Source organism: Panonychus citri, unplaced genomic scaffold (genome assembly GCF_014898815.1).
Source record: "Panonychus citri isolate SS breed McGregor unplaced genomic scaffold, ASM1489881v1 Contig00028, whole genome shotgun sequence".
Taxonomy (NCBI): domain Eukaryota; kingdom Metazoa; phylum Arthropoda; class Arachnida; order Trombidiformes; family Tetranychidae; genus Panonychus; species Panonychus citri.
This window is the reverse complement of record NW_026515433.1, coordinates 1,965,753-1,989,090: the sequence shown is the minus strand read 5'-3', so window position 1 is coordinate 1,989,090 and position 23,338 is coordinate 1,965,753. Positions and strand designations below refer to the sequence as shown.

Here is a 23,338-nt window from a genome sequence, read left to right as displayed (position 1 = left end):
AAACAATTTAAACAGTTGTAACGATGAAACTTAATCAACTAGTAATATTCAATGTTTACAATCCCGGTAAGCAATTTAATTAGATAAATTAGTATTGCCATCTAGAGGTTGATATGTGAGCATTTTAATTATGGTGCTCGATTTAATACAATAATTAAGAACCCAGTTTATTTTAGCCAATCTGATAATCGATGTACCGGCTAATGGTCATTCGAGCCTTGAATTTCAAGGTTAATGGTTTGAAATCGCTGCTTACAGGCGGCTAATTAAAACTTCGTTCACTTTGGTATCTAACGTATGGATAGTAAATTTGGTTATCAGAACTTTTCTCGAACACTTTTACTATGTAGATTAATGAACGAATGGGTAATTTACCTTCTCTTTCGGACTCTTTGAGCATCTTCGTGCAGGCAACGATCAACAGAATAACCGAAATGTGAAAGAGATCGAGGAATGTAATTCAATGGTTCCTTTGGAGATTAATAGGAAATGTGCATGAGGATAAGGATGAGAATTCTCCTGATAATGAACAGGAACTTGAGGTTCTCGACAAAGAGGAATTGAAAGTTGATGATTTCCGTACCCGGAGATTAGACTATATGTCAAAATAAATCCATGGACCTATTTCATGTAATCAGTTAATTACCTTTGTTCCTAGTGTAATTAGTATCTGTAGTTGTATTAACATAAAGCTAAATCACTTGGAACAAAAATTAATTGTTTTGGTTAATTTTAATTTATCAAATTACAGATTCAATTGTTTTGTATTTTTCCTGATGAATCAAAGACACTGACTGTAGTTAATCTTATTGAATGCAGATTCAATATATTGTCCATATTCAATAAGATAATTGTACAATTGACCAGTGGTCAGTTTCTTAGCTTCGATGAGAGATAGTGTCTTTCATATTTGATAATCGGCGATCACTAAAAGTGATAAACAACATCTCGAAGGGCCATCGATGCGGCGATCCACTGGATTAAGCATTTCAATTTAGGATCACCTGAAAACACCACAGCCCCAATTTCCCGTTGCGACAGCACATCGATTGACTCTTGAATGTCCCTTTCCATGAAACCAGTGAAAGATTTAACTAGTTCTCTATCGATAAACTTTTCGAATATTGATCTTGAATCAAATCATCGTAACCGAAATTAATAGCGTCTATCGCTACAACTCTAGTGTACCGACGCCCCCATGAGTCCATTGGTGTTGTATCATTAAAATCGCCTGCGAATTTAAAAGTATCAGAGTATCCTGAATAGCTGTTAAATCGTTCAGCGCCGATGATAACGACTGCCTCATTGTCCAACATTTTCTCAGTAAAAGCATCGAAACAATTAACGGGATTGATCGCAAATCGAATCTCTTCTTGGAGCATTCCATGTAAGCGTTAAACCACCGATATATTCATCAGCGAAATCAACTTGAAGCATTCCCCGTCCATCGTTTTCAATTGTCCCATTTGGACAAACGATAAACTTTTTCAAAGTCTTCGCTGAACTTGACCAATCAGGAGTTCGTTCTGGGGCCAAATATTGTCGTCGAAAGGTAACCGTTCCCCTCGGTGGGTTAATCGCAACTCGATGAAAATAGTTCAAGATACATTTCAACTTTTCGGCTTGAAATTTATATGCTGACCGACCTGAAAATAAACTGAACATTGAATGTTAATATGTTTCGTTAGACATTAGGATAAAACTTACTCTTAATGTGAAATGATCAATTTGGAATTGGCTGGTTTGTCAATGTACCAAGGAAACAATTAGCAAGAATCGATACTAATTGTTGTTGATTGAAAACAAAGAATGATTAACTTTCTGTTTAAGTGGAATCGGCTTCAATCAAATCAGTTAATTTCAAGGTTGATGATAAAATGAAGGTAAAGTTACATAAAATTGAGTCTTCTCAATGAAATTCATCTTATCAATCACCTTTTTGAGGAAATTGAGTGAACAATTTTCCAATGAAGGGTTAATTGATTTGAGCAATTCGCCTAATTGCTCAAAGTTTTTGATACCATTTCCATTTAGAGTTGAATTTAACAGATCAACTATTCGAGTCCATTGAGATTTCTGATCGAAAGGCATTTGAACATAATCACTTGATGGGCGTAAAAGTGGATTTGATTGATCTGATTTAACTTTTTTCGGTTGATTATCATCGGATGTCCATGGTAATTGATAGAAAATTGTCTTATCTGGACCAGGCTTTAATTCACCCAATGGTTCACAACAATCAGGCTCTTTATTGATCATGATAATCAACTGAATTCAACACAACGTAAAATTATTCACGTAACAAACAACTTAAACAGCGATAACGATTCAACTCAATCAACGTTTATTAATCAATGTTTACAATTAGTGATGTTCAGATATAATATCATACTCTTATACATAAATCGATATTTAGTTTCGTCCTCAACCCTTCCCATACGAAATTAGATAACACATTTTCTAATTTATTTTCACCAATCACATCTCTTTAAAGACTAGTGACATCTATTGATTTACTCACCTGTTTAGTTAAAATATGAGATTAACTGTACATTTACCTGGACAAAAATATTTGTTTATTCAATGAAAAATGCAAAAAGTGCTCTTGTTGATGAAATTGTAAATCGTTTCGACAAAAACAACTAATCTCAAACGGTCGATTAGCATGACCCCTCGAACTTGAAGATTCTTGGTCATGTAGACGACCGAAAGGGCCGCAGCTCGGCTGTAATTAAATTAGAGGTCAGACTCTATTTACAATTCCGATGGGTGAACAATTAAATTGGGTATTGTTAGTATTGCCATCTAGAGGTTTGTATGTGAGTATTTTAATTGTGGTGGACCATTTAATCATATAATTAAGCCTCTTGGTTAATCCTTTCTATTGTTGTTCGGTAAAATTTGTAACAATTTGAAACGATTTTGAAAATTTTGATTGTTTCTAAATCGTTGTTGTTGATTGAAATATCTCTTGACAGTTATAAGTGATTGATCCAATTACTTATGATAATAATGAGATGGAAAATTGTTAAGCCTTAATTACCATCATTAGGTAAGTTAATTAGAGGTTAAAATTAATACGATAACGAAATTAGAGGTCAATCAATGTCCAGACAAAGGTAAAGTTGTTGAATTTAAAAAAAAAGGTCAAGATTAAGGTTAGTAGATTAAGGGAAAGATTTATCATCAAGTTAATCATCTATTGATTGTTGAGAAAAATTCATCAACAGAATTAAATTAATCACTATTGAGTTGGTCTTAAACACTGGTCAATCTACTGACCTAATGTTGACAGTAGTTACAATCTATTGTGAGTAATTGAAATGATTACAATCACAATTAACAGGCTCAACAATTAAAAGAACCGTGAAAATATATTTTGCTCAATTGAGATTTTGATTTTTTTTTTCATCACAATTAAGTGAAAAAATAATATTAATTGTTGTTGTTGTCGCGGTTTATTACAAATATTGTAACCGTTGATTATGGTAAAGTTGATTAATCCGATGAATTATTTTCAGGATAAAATTGTTATTTTGTAAATCTTTTTGATTGTCTATCTTTCTCTCTCTTAATCACTACAATTAAGACTGATTGTCAGTCATTAAGAAAAAGAGAGAGAAAGATAGATAGAGAAAGAGATAAGGTCATTGAGATTCAATTGAAAGAATTATAAAAATTGGTAAACAATATAACAGAATAAAAATAGGAAAATGAGATTTACATAAAATCGATTGTTGGAAATTGATTGTTGATTGAGTTTCTCCCGTTTGTCTAATCATCAAGTCATAATTGATTCATAAATTTTAACAATACTTTCAATCTTATTGGCAGGTACATTCATAACCTTGGAACCGAAATGATAAACATCAGGGGAACCATTAGGAACCATACGATCACCTGAAAATAGAGGAAAAATATACGAAAAAAAAAGTTTTAAAAAAGTTAGTAAATCATCAGAAAATAGTTAATAATCAGTTAATGTTAACAATCAATTATCGTGTATTGAATATACAAATTGACACGTTAATTGTGTTTAAATGGTTACACAGTAACAGTAACGTTGATAATGATTCATGATAAATAAATCATCGAATTGAAAAGTTTGCAAATGTTGGAGGAAAAGAAGAAAAAATTAAACCAAATTAGTGAAATAATTTCTTCTAATAACAATTAACGGAAACTTGATTAATATTTACTGGTTACAATTTAAATTGGTTGTCAACGATTTTCTAAGCTCACCAATGGGAAAATACATATTGTTAGCTAATCAAGAAAGTTAATTGTTTGTAAATATTATTGATGAAAGAAAATCAAATAGAGTGACAATTGATTGTTTGATAGATTATAAAATGATAAAAAAAATCAGCAAAGTGTCAACATTACCTTTGTAAGGGCGTTTACATTTACCATCTAGAAAATCAGGTAAATTTGATTCGTCAAAATGATCTTTCAACTTTTTCCGTGTAGTAAATTGAACCAAATCACCGCCTTCATTGGGAATCCATGTTTTCACCATTGACCAGAAAGCTTTTAGAATCCAGGGAAGATCAACAACCAGAACGGCATCAATACCCAATGGGAAATGAATCTTTAAATCGTTAATCAAATAATGAAGCAAATCGAAATCAGCATTTTGTAGTCCTGCATCTTTAAAGTCAAATATTAAAATCCATCCATTTCCATTGGAATCTTCATCGATTGACCAAAGGACATGGTCAACAAATTGTTCTATGGCACTTTGAATGTCCTTTATCTTACGGACAAATTTAATTCGTAGGATCAACGATGGGCGACCCTGTTTATCGGTTTCATATTGAAATAAAGCTCCAGTTTTGAAAAACATATCAGGAAAATAGTTCATTTTAAATGAACGGAAACCATGAGATTTACGCCATTTCATTGATTCAATCATTGCTTCAAGAGCAGTTTCATGATTAAGTAAATTACCGGCTAAGAAACGATAAACCCACCAATCATCTTTCTCGATTCTTTCAAGATCAATTGGATCATATTGATCTGGTTCATTGGCTACTCTCTCGAAAAAATGTTTCTTCAATTGGTCAAGAGCATTTTTATCAATGGGTTCAGTTAATCGTTCTCGAATCATCTTGAAAAATTTTCCGTTAACCTGATCAATGAAAAGATTGAAATTTAAATTGATTAAATGTTCATTTGCAATCAATGATTTCCAATGAAAGATCTGGAAATTGAGGTTAATCATTGATGGTGAGAAGAAAAAAATTAAGTCTAAATTAGTCAGTAGAAAACAGGGAAAGGGAAATATGAACCAATTTCAGAAATAATCAAAATTAATTAAAATAATAAAGGTTTTGTTTACTTGAGGCTATAAACAGAAGGAAGAATTGCTAATTAACTGTGGCGCGTTTTTAATGCAACAATTAGTTGATTGTAAATATAAATATAATCAAAATATTGTACATACCTTTCAGGTTTTGTTAATAATTTGAAATGATTCAATTGAAACTTTGGATTGCAGGGGATTGTTTTCCTTTCGTAGGGTAAAGTTGATTAGCACACAGATAATTAACCTAACATAGAATGAAAAAGGTTGATCAGGTAAAAAGAGAATCAAAAAAATTAATCAACGTAATTAATTTAGTGTAATGATCACAAGAAACACCAAGGTAACAATAAACAGAATTGGAATGGTTACCAATGGGATTTGAGAAGATTTTCCAATATTAGAAATGGACAGTTGGAACTTGGTAGTTTTGGTTACCTGAGAATGTTCAATGATCGATTTAATAGAAAATTCAGGGAAGAAAAGTGAGAAGAAGAGAGGGAGTTATTGGAGAAAAAAACGAAAGGAGAAAAGAGAAAACAAAGACGATGACTAAGAAGCGAGAAAATGTAAAGAAATCACTGGAAATGGGAGGGAAAAGCCACCGAAATGGAAATAGAATACCTGGTGAAGAATGGAAATGATTGATGCGAGAAGTAATTTCCGAGGGATTAATTGGTTAACTTCTATGTGTGACCTCCTCCGTTTGGAACTGAAACAGCAATAAAAGAAGAAAAATTAAAACACAATAAACAACAACAATTAAATGGAATCACCGATAATCAATACAAATGATTGCAACCAAAAACAGGTACAAGTTTAAGGCTAAATTGATTCTTTTTTAGAGTGAGTGAGAGAGAGAGAGAGAGAAAAATAAAATCACGGTTTACCATTAACACGAGAACACTAAATACACGTTTTTGATTATCGTCATCAAATATAATTAATATTTTATCACAATTAAAGAGATACTTTTGAAGGAGAAAGGTATAAGGTGGAGAGGGAGGAGGAGGAGGAATAGAAATTAAAAAGTAAAAGTGAATTAACAAGATGGAGGATGAGACTTGACCTTCTTTCCAATGAGAGAAGGGACCAGGAAAATGTGATCTATTTCGTTATCATTTCTCTCCCTCTCTCACTTTTATCTGGATCTTTCTTTTTAAGGCAACTTTTCCTTTCTCTTAATTGTCTCACCTGTAATCACTAATCACTAATTAGAAAAGAAAATTGCAAAAGAAAACAAATGAAAATCAATTACGTAAACAATTGGAAATTAACATTGACCGGACAAAAAATCATCGAAAATTAATTGACCGAATCTCTTTTGTATCGGATACTTTAGATCAGAGATTAGATAGAAAAAGATAATCTCTTTTTTTTTTCATCATAATTAATGAATTAAATTTTGTTATTAATAAGTGGAAATGATTTATTAAAAGTGAAAAATATAATTTCTAAGTGTATCCTCAACGTAAAAACAATAAAATAAAGTCGAAATAATATTTACGTTATTAGTGAAGTGAAAAGAAAAGTAAGTACCCCTCCCTCCAAAGAAGCCATGCTTGTTTTGCATACACAAACGATACACAAACGCTAATTAAACGATATTTAACCGAATTTTAAACGATACTACTCCAGAAATGGATGAAAATATACGGTTAAAGACCACAATAGCCATGGATAACCACAACCAGTTATCCATGTTTCTGCGAGTATTTCCCTGTTATTATTCGTCCAGGAAAAGCAATGTTATTTTGCATTGCTTTTCTTAATCTCTAATTCATTGATTTTCACTCATGAAAAGCAATGTTATTTTACATTGCTTTTTCATAGTCTCTAATTTACTGATTTTCACTTATGAAAAGCAATATTATTTTGGAGAAATCTATTCTCCTTGATCTGAACTTCTTAAAAGATACAGCGAGGGATCTCTAATGTTCTAATAGATCGAAATATAATTCTCAATCGGCTGATACACTGATAAGAAAGGATACCATATTGCCACGAAATCAAAACAACCGCCTGGTTATGGTTAATCAATCGATGGCAAAGACCACCAACAGGAAGGAAAATAATCTACACAATTGAAAAATTCCAGAAAAGATCCGTGATGATAGTGTAAAGATTCAGAGATCCAATCAGAGAAAAAGAATAGGATTCGAATGCTGCAAAAGAAACTCAACATGGAATCACCTAATGATAGAATACTCATGGATGGCCATATAAATGGAATAATGGAAATGAAAAGAAACGAAAACTACTCAATAGCAAAACAAGAAAACGAAACTATTAGAAATAATTGTAACTGTAAACTCCATGGTGGAAGCCCAAAATGTTTTGCAAGTGGATATAAATGATTACATGAGGTGGAACAACATGACCTCAAGAGGGTGAGACCAGAACTCACTCAGTCATGTAGTTGACATGACACTCTGTAAACGAGCATAGATATTAAAGATATTGATTGTTTTTCTTTTTGCCGGTCAATTGATTTATTTTAATTTCTTTAATTGTTTCTCTCTGATCAGTTAATTTTATCGTAATTTCTTTAATTGTTACACTTTTTTTTTCTATTTACGTGTTTTTCTATGGTCAATGTGTTTTCTTTTCTTTGAGTTAACTTCTAATTACTTGGAAATCTTTTCGGGTTTTTTTCTTCTTCGTGATTGTTTTCTTATTCCAATATTTGCTGGTTGATTAAAATTAATTGTTCTTTGTTCATTGATTGATTTCTATTGATTGGTTGTGCTGGTGATCGTGGTGGTTAATCAATGGAACCTTAATTTATTTACATGTCATTAACTAAACAAGTTTCGCCTGATTGTCATGTTTATGGCGATTATTTTTTTTCTATTCTCATTGTGATTGTTGACAATTTAACTAAATTTCCTTTTTCAGTTGTTATATTGTGTCAATAATCTGCTGTTTTAATAGTAATTATTATTTCAAGGTTAATCGTTGATTTAGTTAAATTGTTAACTTAATTCTCTTTTTTTGATCATCGAAAACAACAATTTAAAATAACAACAACAAATGAAATAAACAACATTGGAAACCTTGAGACAATCACTTTTGAACATTTTCTCAAATCAAAATCATCCACAATTAAATCAAGCCATAAATAGATTGGTTTATAATAATTAATAATCTAAAATGAGGATAAATCACCATATTAACCATCGAGTTAATTGTGACCAGATTGAATCAAATTAAACGGTAACAATTGACCGTTAAATTGTCAACGGAAATTAAATTGTAACAGTTAACTTGTGACAATGAACTTTTAACCGTTAATCAAATTTAGCGATTAAGCTAAATTTTTTTTTCTATTAATAGAGAAGGAAAAAATTCTAACCAACAATTAACCTGCTAACAATTTAACATGAAATCATTTAGGTATTTAAATTTTACATCTAAATTGTTATAAGATTTTTATAAGTTTCTGTTAATTTTATTAACTCATACTTAGCGGTGATGATTAATTTACCTTGAAATTGTTCACAATTAGTTAATCATCATGATTAAAGTAAACTAACCATTAACCATAAGAACAAGGCTATAATTGATTGACCATTAAACTAAATTAAGCAAAAATTGAACCAACAATTTATCCAAATGCTTGATAATCATCATGTAACCAATTCCACCGGTTAATTAACCAATTGAAATGATGTAATTACCAATATCGATTAACAATTAGCTACATTGTGATTAAGGAAAATTATTATAAACAGAATCCTTGAGAGCTATATAAATATAAATATCTTTTAATTTGATTGTAATAATAATTGATGGAAATTAATTTTACAATTAAAGAAATAGCAACAGATAAGAAGAGTAGTTAACTAATTACAATTAAAAAAATCGCTGAGATTTACACAATATACACGAGAAAATGAGTCAATCAAATGATCTGATAAGATGGGTCATAATTAGTTGATTGTTGAGAATCATCTTGATAATTGTAACTCAAATCTGAATCCGATTGATCACAATTAACTGATTTTGAGTCTTCGGGTATAACAATATAAGGTGAATATTGATCAATTGGTTCATCCATTTGATCAGCTTGATTTTTACTCGACAATTTGTTAATTGAATAACCAGAATCATGAGAATCACATTCAACATAATCAGATATTTTTCGAGTTCTGATTCTTGAACCTTCGAGTTCGTAATCTAATGAAGATGAACTTGATTGAGTGTCCACATTAATCGTTGCAATTACATTTTCTTTAGTTAATTGTTGGCTGATTGTTTCGTTATCACAATGATTATTGGCACTTATCGTGTTCATCTCATACAAAGTATCGAGTAAAATGTTTGCATCTCCTTTTAATCGTGGCGGCATTTTGGGAATCCAATTGGAATCGACGTTTTCTTTCAACTTCCGTTCAACTTGACGTCTTTTGATTACAATCAAAGTGTAAGAAAAAATGACAATTAACGAAATTAGCGAAATCGAGAAAATAGTGAGCATAGCGGGAGGAATCACTTCGAATTCAGTTTGGAAAGTTATTGTTGGACTTTCCAAATTGTCACCATTAGAAGTCACTCCACGAATAGTAAAGTTATAAAAAGTTCTCGAATCCAGATCGATAATATATTCGAGGGTCGATTTATTAACTGGGATTATTTTCAATTTCTCTGAACACGAGAAATCGATTGGACAATAATGTATCTCATAGTGATCGATAAAATAATCTAATGCTGGACAGTCGAGTTGCCAAATAGCCTTAATAGACTTTGATCCAATTGGAATTAAATCAAATCGTTTAAACCGATTATCAACTCGTATGTCCAAAGCACTTTCAATACACTGAGCCCATTTAATTCCACTCGCTAGTTCATAGGTTAGATCGGTCACCCCGATACCAAATTGTACAATTTGTAGTCTTTATTGATTGTTAACTCTAATGATGTTTGATTTCCTGGTAAATCAAAAGTTTCAATTCGACCATCACATTGAAAGTTTAAATTTGAAACTTCACACAAACAAATTGTATATTTTGCAACTTGTTGAATCGATGGGACTGTCCACTCAAGAGTATAATTGTGGTGACCCCAATCAATTGCATAGAACTGATCAACACCAGGATGAATTTTATCCAATGAATGAGCGGGAATTTTGGAGATTATTGGTCCAATTGTGGGCTCGATTGAATTGTAAGCAACTAATTGCATTTGGTAGTCAGTGATAGTGTTCAAATTTTCAATGATACAACTGGTGAAATCAATTTCAGAGGCTTTCAAATAGTGTATCTGATTTGATTTCGTCGTCAATGATGGTCGACAGGGTAAAATAGTCATCGCAGGTTTTACTCGTGTTATTTTTTGTGACCTGTTGGACTTTTCAGCGTATTTATCGTCGAAATAGTAAGAATCGGGGATGGAAATCGAACTCAAGTTCCATGGCTTTAAATCAGGTATTTTTTTCGGTTGGCCAACTGGTACAACATTCACAGGGATTTTAATTTTCGAACTGATCAACATTGGTGATACTTTGATCATTATTTTTTCATATTTGGGTTGGAGGTCAGGGGTCAAGTCAACTCTGTCCAAATAAACGACAACATCCAATAGATCATCTTCCTTTTTGATTAACTCGAATACTTCAGGGTATAAATTGGGAATGTTTATCGAGAAAGCTGAGAAAAGGGTAAAAGATGATTAATTTAAACGGCTAATTAATGATCTTAATTAGGTGATAATTACCATCGGTCTTTGTTATTATATCAACCGTAACCTTTTCTCCCAAACGATTAACATGAGAATTAGAAGTGAGTTGACAACGAATATCAATTCGATATTTTGTCGATTGGATTAAATTTATTATCTTAAAATCGGTCGCACCGATTAGTTGAGCCGATCTTAGATATTTAACCTTATTGGAAGTAGAGCCAATTGTTTTCTGATCGTTTTCGATTTGGTAAATGTCCAGTTGATAAGTGATTGATTTCGAAAGATAATATCTAGTGTATATTTCCATCGGAGGTTTCCACGTAAGGTAAACGAATCTTGTACCGAGTTCGACGATTTTCACTTCGGTGACTTGACATAGAACAACATTTGCATAATGATCATAAGCAAAGAATTTGGAAATTGTTCCAAATCTATCAATCACATCCAAACGAAATCTGAATCTATTTTCATTAACGTAATTCGAGCTCAACTTAATTAAGTCAAACGTACAATGATCTTTTTCCGTTAAGTTGAAACACGATGAATATGATGAATTTTCAACTGATGTCATGTGTAAATCATAAACTGCCTCAGGGTTGTAACCTGAAAATCCCAATAACATGTGAAAGTTTTGAAACAATAACCTGAACAACTAAACGTGAAATTATCACCGAAAGTGTAAACATCTAATAGAAAACAATTGGATTAGTGTCAATTGAAACAGGAATCAATCAATTGTTATACTCACAAGGTGGACTAACATTGGGAATTGCGGTTTGAATTTGATCATCGTTGGAAACATCGTCATCACATTGGATAAATTGTGAACAGTTAACTAACCAACAAACAATTAACACTAATCTCACAGTTTCTTTAACACGAAAAAAGTTAACCATCCTCATTACTATGAATTAGGGTTAAATCTGTTGGTTAAATTAATAGTGATTGAAGGAAAATCTGATTAAGATCATGAATCGTCAGCAAAAACAATAGAAAAACAATAAATTAGATTAACTATCTGATAGAAATCAACAATAATCATAATATTGATGCTAAATGAAACAATTAGATATTAGATACAAGTTTGTAACAATTAAATCAAAGGAGAATCAATTTAGCTGAAGATAAGCAGAGAAATTAATTGTTTTAGAAAACAATTATTATAAGTGACTAATTAATGATTAGATATGAAAAGTTGCTCGTTGATAACTTCATCTATTAATTGTGGTTATTATTAGAATCTCTCATTAGTTAATCGAGATACTTGATTTCTGAGGCCAAGAACTTTTCGTCCATGGAATGACCTTGAACTGGTTTCGATTTTATCGCTAACGAATAACTTTTTTTCGACTTTCGAGCAAAAACTTTTGGGACAAGTTTTGTGTTGATTTGTATCAATTCAAATCAGTTCGTTAGCTAATTAATTGATTCATTTGGTAATTTTAGCTCTTTAATTGTAATCGAAACGATTTCCAATTTCAATGGGAAAACAATCAGATGATTAGATTTTTTTTACAGAAAATAAATTTGGTACAAGAAGCGTTGAGATTGAATTTCAATTGGATTTAAATTGATTGAAAGGGAATCAAATTTGATTAAAAGATGATACAAAATATTTGATTTAGATTCAAGAAGGAAATTGAGAGAATCATTTTTTTTGGGTGAAAATATTTGACAAGTGAATTTGAATCATTGGGAATTGAGATTTTACAATAATACGATTTGATAGAATGGATATTAATTAACTAATTGTTAAGCATAAACGTAACCATTGGAAACTGTATTAATATCAACTGGCTCATCATCATCAGATTGAAGGTAATCATTAATTGATAGTCGATAGTCATCATTGTTGATTGTTATTGCTGTTCCATCATTTGTTTGATCATAACTTAAATCAGAATCAGAAAGACTATAATTAACTGTTACATAATCGTTGTTATTTACATTTGAATCAGCTGATGAATGGATGACTTTGTCAACTGTCATACCTGAGCTTTTATCTTCAGGTACAACAATATAAGGTGAATTTTCATCAATTGATTTAATCAAACCCTCCATCGTAAATTTATCACCTTCATAGTAAACAGTTTTATCTGACAATTTAGTTGAATAACCAGAATCTTCCGAATCACATCCACCACCATCAGATAATTTGCGACATCTCATCCGTCGAGATGATGTCGATGATACAGAAGAAAATGATTTAATTAAACTCTTCCTATTTGCAACAATTTTCTCATTATTACCAATGGAACAAGTTAATTCTAATCCTTCATCCGGTTCTCCGGTAATTGATGAAGATGAAGATGATGACGGTGATACAGATGAAGATGAAGATGATGCTGTACATGGGATTATATCGGTCAGCTGATTATTCCCACTGATTGTCGATAAAATGAACACGTTGTTTTTACAATCTTTTGTTAATTGTTGATCGAATCTCGAATTAAATCCTTTGGTGTTTAATTTGTTTAGATTAGTATTCGATCCGCTATTCATGTACTCTTTGTTTTCGTATTCATTTCGAGTCTCTCGAGCCAATGGGTTAAGTAAAATGTTTGCATCTCCTTTTAATCGTGACGGCATTTTGGGAATCCAATTGGAATCAACTGATTCTTTCAATGCTCGTTCGTCTTTTCGTTTTTTAATTGTGCAAAGGAATAGAGAGTAAACCATTAATAGGGTTACAAGAATTCCTATCACCATGACGAGTACTCCAAACGCGAAAGAAAATATATTGATTTTCGTCTCAACGGTTATCGTTGGACTTTCCAAAATCTCTCCTCGAATGGTCACCGCTCGAATGGTAACATTATAAACTGTACTCGATTTAAGATCTTCGATAGTGTATTCGTACGATGAACGGGAAATGTTGTTATTCGTAAATGTCTTGATACATGGAGAATCCATTTGACAATAACTGATCTCATAATGATCGATAAAATGTCCTAATGCTGGACAATCGAGTTTCCAAGTTACTCTAATAGAATTTGATCCATCTGAAACTATGTTGAATCGCTTGAAACGATTTTTGACCTTTAAATATGGACCATCATTCTCGATACAATTTGCCCATTTGATGCCACTTGATAGTCCATAGTTATAATCGATAACGGAGATACCAAATTTCACTTCGGTCAAATTGATCTCAAGGTGAGTTGATGTTTCATTTTCAGGTATGTGAATATAATCAAGATTAAAGTCACATTGAGGTAAATCGTCAATTACTTCACACCAAAAGATTGTGAATCGTTTGATTGATTTAGTTGATGAAACTTTCCAAAAGAGTGTATAATTATCACCACTCCAGTTAATTGCATAAAATTGATCGACTCCGGGATGAATTTTATTCATTGAATTACCAGGAACTATCATGACACTGGAACCAGATGAAAATCCAAGTGAATTGTAGGAAAGCATTTCAATCTTATAGTCAAAGGAAGTATTCAAATTTTCAAAGGTACAACTATCAAATTCACCCTCAGGCACATGTTCAATTATCGGCTTTTCCGTTTTCACCGAAAGTGACAATTTACAAGGTTTCGATGGCGATAATTTTTGACCAACATTGCCCACCAATTCAGAGCTAATCATTGATGATTGTGAATAACTTGGCGATGAATAAGATAATGACAATGCTGATGATTGAATCGAATCCAATGAAGTATTGGTAATAACACTTAACGGGATAATCTTAATGACATAAGTGAAATTTGGTCCATTTATATTTATCTTGTCCACTTTATTAAAGTAAATGACCACATCTTGTTTATGAGAATCTTTCTCAACCAATTCAAATCCTCCTGGTTGTAAGATTGGATATAAGTAAGGCACTGTAATAGAAAAGGTAATAATCAATCAATAAACATTTCCAAGAAAATTTAAAGGTCACCATGTAATCATTTAGATGTATATAAATGATCAATAGTTAGAAATTTATATTTACCATCAGGTCGAGTTTCAATGGAACCCAAAGTAGCGTCACTCCATTGGCCTGAAGCGACATTGGTTTTGAATCGACAACGAATCTCAATGTTGTATCTTGTAAATGGAATCAAATTTGTTATATTATAATATCGTGATTGTTTAATTAAAATTGATTGTGCATATTTGGCTTGAATCACTTTATCATAATAAATATTGTATTCCACTGATAAGTTATCACGTTTAACTGGATAAACCTTGAGTTGATATTCAGTGATACTGGTTAGGTAATCATCATGAATTATACTGTTCGGTGGGTCCCAATTAATATATGCGAACCCTGAACCGATATAATTTGGATAAACGTTGACGATTGGACTGAGAATCACGTTTGAATAGTGATCTATTTGATAGATTTTGGAGATCGATCCATATTTGTTGCTTACATCCAAACGAAATCGTAAATTTTTATCAGAAATCAGGTAAGGTGATTCGTCCTTTGTACTAAATGTACAAATATTTTTATCCTTTCGATTGGGACAATTAGAATAGGTCAAATTATCAGCAATTACGATACTTAAATCATATTTAGTGGCGATATTATAATCCTCAAGATCCCATGAACAAGTTAAATTTTTCAAATCATAACCAAGACAATTAAGATTGAAATTATCATCAACACTTGGTGGCCCTAAATGATATGATAATAAAATAATAATCATTAAAAGATGACATTTAATTGTGTTAACTAGTTAATCAGTGGGGGTAATAAATTAATTGTTCAACTTACGAGAAATTGAAACATAAGTTGCACAAATTGCTTTGGGTTTAACATTAATTTCACCAGTGTCCAAATAGCACATATAATAACCGTTCTCGGAGGTTGTTGTTGATAATATTTTAAATCCAATTGTTAAATTGTCAACAATTTGAATCCTTGAAGAGTCAATTCTTGATCCATTATATTTAAAGAATAACATTTTAGAATTGATTTGAACGTTTCTACCATCGGGAAGATCCATTGACGATGTGAATAGAGTACAATTGATTTCCATTGAATCTCCTTCTTCTATTGACATATCTTTTGTTGTTGTACCCAAATGATTAACAAACAATTCACTGCAACAATTAACACAATTAAATCCATAAATTGTCAGGATAATTAAAGTAAAGGAGATCCTTAGGTTAACCTGTGTACCAGGAAGTAACATTTTCTCAATGGGTCAATTAGATTGAAGATCACAAAGACATTAATTTTGTGAGTCAATTGTAATTGAAATTGATTCTCAATTGATCATCACATGAGCATGTTAATTGTAAACTAGAAGGTAGAGATTTAAAATATCACAATTAGTCAGCAGAGTTAATTACATCACATAGATGGGAAATCGTCACCAAAAAAAGTCAATATCAGAAAACAATCAATATAATAAAAGATAAAATTGTCAAGATAAACAAGATTAAGGTAGTGTTTGGATTGGAATTGGAATTGGTGAAAATAGTATAATGTCAGGTTGAATTGGTGACAATTAATGGAAAATAAAACAATTAAATAACATAGGAAAAGGGAGATAATTAAATTATGAGACAAGATAAATGATAAACCAGAAAAACGTTACTGATGTTTACGCATTTTCAATGTTGACAAAAAGCAAAAAGATTCACATTCATTTGATTACATTTTGATTCCAATGGAAAAGATCACAATTTAATCATCAATCAATTCAAGTGATTATCTGAATACGATGAAAAAGTCAACGAGTGATTAATCAAATTCACAATAACAATTAAGAGAAAAAGAAATTAAAATCTAAATGAAAACAAGAGCAAAATCGTTTGGAAAAAGTCACATTACAAATGAGAAGAAGAGAAAAAAACTAACATAGAAACAAGAGGGAGCCAAAGAAAAGAAGACAGAGGAAAGGAAAGAAAGAGAAGATAAAAAAGACAGAGAATTGAAGAGAGAGAGAGAGAAATTAATTGTTCTAATTGTTTGGGTTAATCAATTAATTGAGTTCGTATGAGAAACTTTGAGATTTTTTGACAAAGATTTTGATAGTGAATCTATTGTGAGAAAAACAAAAATTGTGAACATGAAAAAAGAAAGAGGATGGAGATAAGAGGAAATCTCTTTCTTTTTTCCATCATCATCCTCATCATCTTCATCATCTTCATCATCTTAGTGCTACAGTTGAAAAGCTATTTGTGGCTTCTCATTTGATTTTGTCTTCTCTCTCTCTCTCTCGGTCTCTCTTTTTTGCTTCTGTTTTTGTCTCTTCCTTTTCTCATCATCTTCCTCATTATCTTCATCCCTTCAAGAGATGGTAAATCACCATTGATGATGATGAGACATCATCTCCATCCTTTATCTCTCTCCTTTTCCTCTTCTTCTTCCTCCTCCTTCTCATCATCATCATATATCATTTTCATTGTTATTATTCAACTTTTATGAGAAATAAAAGTTAACTAGTATTTACTTTAATCTAATTAACTTGATATCTTGTTAATATTTAGGAAACTGAATCGGTCTCGAAATTGTAACAACACCGATTTAAATCATTATCTAAGGAAACAATCAAACTAATCATCATTAATTTTACTCTTTCAATGATCAACCAACTGAGAACATGTTAGTTATCAAAGTGGGAGTTTTAAGCTCATTTGAATATCGATCCAAAGTTTCATCAGAGAAAAAAATGTTTCAAATACCCTCGGGGGAGGAGATGAAGAGAGTGGAGTGTGTAAAAAATAGTGGGTGTTGAGAGAGAGAGAGAGATAAGTGAACAGAGATGCTCACTCACTACAATTGAACATGTTGTATGATTGAAATTGAGATTGGTGAAGATACAAGAATGGTGGAGGATGGATAAGGAGAAGGGTGGAAAATGATACAATTTAAATTGTTTATTTGTTCATGAGGGAAATTGAAAGGGTTCAAGAGGAAATTCTGGTTCATCAGGATGAAAATCAATCGAATCGGAAATAATTTATCGGAAATTGTATTTGCAGAGAGAGAGAGAGAGATGAAGGTGGGGTAGGTTCGACTGATAGGATTCGATAACCTTTCAATGGTTGATCGGAATTAATTGCTAACTAGATAGTTTAAATGTTAATTGCTCTCTGAGTGTTATTGCCATTTGATGTTTTGGTGATTGTGATCTAAATTTAGGTGAAACTGGTTTAGTTTGTTGATTTAGTGTCAATGAGATGATTTAATTATTTATTACCAGTTCTCATTCAATTAGAGGTCAATTGATCGACTAATCAAAATAGTAATCACATCTTGTTTACAATAACGACTAATAGTTGGTTAAAAAGAAATTAATATGATTACTAGAGTAATTTAATTAACCACAAAATGATTCCTCAACATTTGTATCAAATTGTTAAACATCAATTTATTACTAATCATCACTTATCATTTTAACAATTTAATGTCAATCATCAACAATAAAGTCAATACAAAATGATGATCATCATTATTATGTTGATGCTCATGATTAAGATGTAGTTGATTATGATGATTATTATGATGATGATGATGATGGACAATAAGCAAAGTAAATGGACCTTAAGCAATTTGATTTGTTGATAATGAAGATGAAAAAATAGAGTGAGAGTGAAAGGAAGATGAGGATAAGGATGAGGATGGAGAATAATAAAAAGTAATAATTCAAATTATTCTCCATCTTCACTTCATCTTCTTCTTATTATCATTATTGTAATTTCCATATTATTCGAGTACAATGTTAACAATCCGATAGATGGAAGAGAAAGAAAAAAAAAGTCCAATGTCCTGACCAATGGTCACTCATATTCTAAATACTTTATTGTCCATTTGCTCTTTGTCAAAGTTTTACTTTCATTCATTTTTCTCCTTGACCTTTGGTCCATTTTCTTGGTCCTGGTTAACTTGAGTTTCTTTTTTTTTATTTCTTTTCATTTTCTTTTTCATCTTCTTCCTCTCTACTTTCTCATTCTCTCTCTCTTTTTTTGCATAATCTTAATTGCAATTAAAGTTGATTTGATTACCAAACATTAAATATTAACCAAAGTTAGTTAGGAATCAGTTATTAGCTTATTGGTTTGTTAGTGAGTCTGTTGTTTGGTTAATTGTTGCTGTTGTTGGTTACCAGTTTTAACTATTTGCTTGAATGAGCATTAAAACAATTTAAGTGGCTAAAAACAGTAGGGAATCTGTGTAAACATTTAGATTTACTTGATTTTCATTAAATTTCATCATCAACAGTTACAATCAACAATCAAAAATCAGCTAGATATTAACTCTCGATTCGACATCATTTTTAAGGTTAATTGTTATCACCGGATTATTATCACAAATAAATGAAGAGATCAGGTAACGTAAATTGGTCTCATTAACTGTAATAAGCTAAGAGCATTTGAACGAATATTAATATTATGTTCAGATTACTTGATTTGCAAGCGTTTCGATTCACCTGAGGTAATTTACAATCGTAGATTAGATTGTAGATGATTTTATATGAATTTATTGTTCTCGAGATGATAGTGTAGCTCCTGACGATGGCCATGGAGGTGGAAGAAGGTGACACGATGAGAGATAAAGACGAGACGTTGATATAAATTCAATTTTCAGTGTAGTTTATTTAGTTCACTGTTGATAGTAAATATTACATAGAGTTAAGTGTGTTAATCACAGCAATTTAAGTAGTAATTTGGATATCACTTTTTCCTATTCCATCTTTATGTTTGGTCAATCATCATCTCCATTAACTGAATTTTACTTCGTTTCATCATCATGGTCAGTGAACGGGTTGGAGCCAATTCTTTCGAGATGGATGTTTCCATAGTCGAGAATCGTTCAAATAATTTGGAATCAGTTGAAAACATCAAATACGATAAATTACCTGAAGAATCAGTTGGTCAGCGAAGTTTAAACAGAAGAGATTACGCTCTGATCGCCACTTACGCTTACGTGAATATAATGACCGGTTGTGTCTATTCATGTTTAGCTCCATTTTTCCCTAAAGAGGTGAGTTAATTAAAGACAATCAACTGTAATAACCCTGAAGCTAAATGAACTCTCGTTTTCTTTAATCTCTCAATTTCTGATCAGGCTGAAGAGAAAGGATTATCTCCATCGGTTTATGGGTTCCTATTTTCTGTCCAAGAGATTATCTCATTTTTCTTGTGTCCGGTCGTTGGCGTTTTGGTAAGACTCTTAATCTCTTTGATTTCAGAGGCGATTTAATCTAATTCATATATTAAACCATAGCTTCCAAAACTCGGACTTAGGCCGACGCTACTATGCGGCTCTATTATCGCCTCGGTTGGAGTTGTTTGCTTCGGGTAATATTTAATAATAATATTTTCGATAACAATTGAACTATTAAAAGTATCTTTTCAATTTTTCTTTATCGATTCTAGTGGTTTATACTGGATGCCCCAGGTAATCCTTTCGCTATATCATGTGGTCTAGTTCGTGGGTTCGGCTCAGTCGGAATGGCAGGATTGATCGCTGGCATGTATGCAGCGATTCCGATTTTCTTTCCTGATCATATTTCTCAAGTTTTTGTGAGTTTCATGATCTAAATTGTCATAGAGATTTAATTGTTGTCATCACATTTCTTAGGGTCTATTGGAAATGAGCTATGGTATTGGTATGATAATCGGACCTTTAATTGGTGGTGTTCTTTATGAGGTAATAATATCAAGGTGATAATTTTCTCACTCAGATTAATCTGATTCTGATAATTTCATTTGATTAGTTTGGTGGTTTTGATTTACCATTTTTCGTCTCAGGAGGTCTCATGTTTATCTCTTTCCCAATGATTTACTTTCTCTGTCCTGAATCAAAAGGTAATTTTATCAATGTAATTTACCTTTAATTTCTAATCAGATTATATTTATCACGTTCTATAAATTCTGTATGATTAGGAACCGAAACAAGTAAAGGAAAAGTTGGAATTCTAGATATTCTATCAAATTTCAGAATTTTTATCAATATTCTGGTGACACTTGTACTAACCACAATCGTAGGATTTTCCGAAGTTGCATTGGAACCTCATCTTCGAAATGTAAATTGAATCATAATCTCTCGAATCGTCATCGTAAATCCAATTCGATTGTTTTTCCCTTTTATCCTCAGTTTGCTAACCTACGATCGTCGACCGTTGGTCTCATCTTCTTGGTCAACGGCCTTTTCTATGGTGTATCTACATGGATCGTTGGAATAATAATGCCGAAAATAAAAGACGCAACTTTCTTCAGTATTATCGGTTTAATTCTGGTGATTCTTTCATACATATTCGTGGGGCCCATGTATCCACTTCCAGTACCTCCGTAAGTAATTATCAAGTCTCGATTGTATTTGTCTTTTAGCGTAAATGACAAATGCACGTTGATTGATAATTAACAGTCAATTTAAAATTCTCAGAATTTCTAATCATCTGATTATATTTTGTATAAAGTTCTGTTACCTTGGTCGTCATTTGTCAAATGCTTTTCGGTATTGGCGCATCTATTTGTCTCATCTCTAATTTCACCCAATCAATGAGAGAAAAGGAGTAAGTTTCAACACCTAAATTGGAATTGAAGAAATTAATTCAATCAGATTATCGGTCGATTTCCGTATTTTCTCATTTTCCAATGCGAAAAATTAATTTGTATCATTTTATTTTCTTCAACTTCAGCTTATCGGATATGAAAGATGATTCTGGAGCTGGATCAATAATCAGCAGTATATTTGTATCCACCTTTTCATTAGGGTAAGCAATCAAAATTAAATAATTACTTATAAACAATTTGCTAATAACTACTAACAGAACTGCAATAGGTCCAATCGCTGGTGGACAATTAATTGAAATTTTCACCTTTGCCGAAGCCTGTGTTTTCATAGTCGTGATGTGTGTGGTTGCGGTAAGTTAATTTATCGCTAATACATATTAAATTGTATCCTAATTGTAATTAAATTAATTTCGAATCAGTTGGTTTTGGTCTTACTGACAATGGCCTTCCATAAGCGACCCTACGCTGTAGTCAAAGTGGCAACAGCCCGAGTGGTTGTCCAACGATTAGCATCAACCCAACACCAGAATATACAGAGAGTCAAAAGCAACGACGTTACTGGAAATACAATCAAGGAACAGAAATAAACTCATAACTGGAGAAATCGAGTTTCAATCTAATTGTCAACAAATCTCGACAAACAAAATGTACATCGAAGACACGAAAAGAAAATTAGTTTCAAGTCTTCATTTTCGAATAGAAAATTTCATCAACTTGTATTAAATCATGATTTCGATTGACTATTAATCTAGTAAATTATTCAAATCACCAAAAACTATCAACTTCATCTTCATCATTATCCTCAAGGATAATCTCAAAGGGATAATCATTAATTTCATCATCATTCTGTTCTGGTGATCAAATGATGAAACTTTAATTGTTCATCATTGATACAAGTTTAAGCCAACACATTAATCGTACAGTTAAAGATTTGGAAAGTTTTTACTATTCTTTTTCCAGCTAATCCACATTAATCTTAAGAAACTAATTAATTAGTTAAAAATGATCCATGTGATGTACTTGATGTTATATATTATCAGTAGAAAGATAAACTCACCAAGACGAAGGCCAGAAAATTGGAAAATGTTATTACACTTCCAGTGAAAATGATGGTTGATTGTTGGTGATGTTACTGTTGATTGTGTTGATCATGTTTGCGCTGATGATTTATAACCTTGATTCTTGGTCATTGAGCAATTAAGAAACAAGATCAAGCAAAGTGTAAACAAAATTACATAAAGAAAGCAATCAACTTGAACAATCCCATGTGTTAACATTTAACTATCCAATTTTCAATGTTAACTGTTGCCAAAAGATGAACACATTTAAAACAAACTGTCAATCAACAATTTAAATATAATTGATACAAAACAATCAACAATTTAACTTATCATCGTAAGCTAAGGGTAAAGGGTTGCCAAATTGTGGTTTCCATTGCGTTTTTGGCTCAATCAACAACAAGTTAATTGTGTACGTTTATTGTTTACAATTAACACAGAGGAGATTGAGAAAAACCTTCATCCTTATCATAAATTTGGTTTAATTTTAACTAAATCAAAATTGATTTGAATCAAATGGTTCTCATGCTAATTAGGATTATAATCATGTTCTATTAGTTAATTGTTACTCTATCTACTTGACCACATTAACCGTTAATTTTGACAATTTAAATACACCAATTTATTATCTTCATCATCAGTGATTATCGTTTATAATCAACAATTAAAATTTTCCTCTTCTAGGGAAATATAATTGATTGTAATTACAAGGTAATCCTGTTTCCAACAATTTACTGATTGTCATTTATTTCTGGTTTATTTCTGGTTGTTTTTAAACCTCAAATCAATTAAATACTAGCAAGTAGTTAACCTAATTGTT

At 31.6% G+C, this 23,338-nt stretch overlaps 4 protein-coding genes and 1 long non-coding RNA gene across 10 annotated transcripts; 2 read left to right on the top strand and 3 right to left on the bottom strand.

Annotated features, from left to right (window-relative positions):
* Positions 1-3,511: 3,511 nt before the first annotated feature.
* LOC128396886 (motile sperm domain-containing protein 2-like) lies at positions 3,512-6,641 on the bottom strand. Of its 6 annotated transcripts, none has more exons than XM_053357539.1 (6): positions 6,500-6,641; positions 5,930-6,017; positions 5,678-5,743; positions 5,447-5,552; positions 4,387-5,131; positions 3,512-3,900 (listed from the first exon to the last, which is right to left on the bottom strand). In XM_053357539.1, the coding sequence occupies exons 5-6, from the start codon at positions 5,108-5,110 to the stop codon at positions 3,782-3,784; spliced, it is 843 nt and encodes a 280-aa protein (XP_053213514.1). In that variant the 5' UTR covers positions 5,111-5,131; positions 5,447-5,552; positions 5,678-5,743; positions 5,930-6,017; positions 6,500-6,641; the 3' UTR covers positions 3,512-3,781. The 6 variants fall into 6 exon arrangements, with proteins under 6 accessions (XP_053213514.1, XP_053213513.1, XP_053213511.1 ...); XM_053357538.1 differs by having other exon boundaries at positions 6,196-6,548; XM_053357536.1 differs by lacking the exon at positions 5,678-5,743.
* A 59-nt stretch (positions 6,642-6,700) lies between these two features.
* Positions 6,701-7,815, top strand: LOC128396887 (uncharacterized). Its single transcript, XR_008326860.1, has 2 exons — positions 6,701-6,836; positions 7,171-7,815. It is a non-coding gene; the product is annotated as an uncharacterized LOC128396887 (long non-coding RNA).
* A 1,239-nt stretch (positions 7,816-9,054) lies between these two features.
* Positions 9,055-11,968, bottom strand: LOC128396885 (uncharacterized). Its single transcript, XM_053357533.1, has 3 exons — positions 11,736-11,968; positions 11,021-11,673; positions 9,055-10,953 (listed from the first exon to the last, which is right to left on the bottom strand). Exons 2-3 carry the CDS (start codon positions 11,607-11,609, stop codon positions 10,169-10,171), a joined length of 1,374 nt encoding a protein of 457 aa, XP_053213508.1. The 5' UTR covers positions 11,610-11,673; positions 11,736-11,968; the 3' UTR covers positions 9,055-10,168.
* Positions 11,969-12,535: 567 nt separating this feature from the next.
* LOC128396990 (uncharacterized) lies at positions 12,536-16,777 on the bottom strand. The gene is made up of 3 exons (XM_053357653.1): positions 15,705-16,777; positions 14,937-15,605; positions 12,536-14,823 (listed from the first exon to the last, which is right to left on the bottom strand). Exons 1-3 carry the CDS (start codon positions 16,123-16,125, stop codon positions 12,740-12,742), a joined length of 3,174 nt encoding a protein of 1,057 aa, XP_053213628.1. The 5' UTR covers positions 16,126-16,777; the 3' UTR covers positions 12,536-12,739.
* A 2,746-nt stretch (positions 16,778-19,523) lies between these two features.
* LOC128397039 (MFS-type transporter SLC18B1-like) lies at positions 19,524-22,235 on the top strand. Its single transcript, XM_053357704.1, is given in 13 exon segments — positions 19,524-19,925; positions 20,010-20,105; positions 20,169-20,242; positions 20,321-20,337; positions 20,340-20,467; positions 20,526-20,594; positions 20,662-20,752; positions 20,831-20,970; positions 21,042-21,235; positions 21,364-21,459; positions 21,586-21,660; positions 21,718-21,811; positions 21,880-22,235. Coding segments are annotated over 13 exon segments (1,476 nt in total). The 5' UTR covers positions 19,524-19,691; the 3' UTR covers positions 22,048-22,235.
* The last annotated feature ends 1,103 nt before the right edge of the window (positions 22,236-23,338 follow it).

Bases quoted from the DNA above. Each gene is read 5' to 3' on its own strand.
- LOC128396990 (XM_053357653.1), bottom strand. From the start codon at position 16,125: ATGTTACTTCCTGGTACACAGGTTAACCTAAGGATCTCCTTTACTTTA. The intron at 15,606-15,704 runs GTAAGTTGAACA...CATATCATTTAG, and splicing joins AACTTATGTTTCAATTTCTC to GGCCACCAAGTGTTGATGAT. The intron at 14,824-14,936 runs GTAAATATAAAT...TTTCTATTACAG, and splicing joins CATTGAAACTCGACCTGATG to TGCCTTACTTATATCCAATC.
- LOC128396886 (XM_053357539.1), bottom strand. From the start codon at position 5,110: ATGATTCGAGAACGATTAACTGAACCCATTGATAAAAATGCTCTTGAC. The intron at 3,901-4,386 runs GTAATGTTGACA...CTCTATTTTCAG, and splicing joins ATGTAAACGCCCTTACAAAG to GTGATCGTATGGTTCCTAAT.
- LOC128396885 (XM_053357533.1), bottom strand. From the start codon at position 11,609: ATGTTATTGGGATTTTCAGGTTACAACCCTGAGGCAGTTTATGATTTA. The intron at 10,954-11,020 runs GTAATTATCACC...CCCTTTTCTCAG, and splicing joins TATAATAACAAAGACCGATG to CTTTCTCGATAAACATTCCC.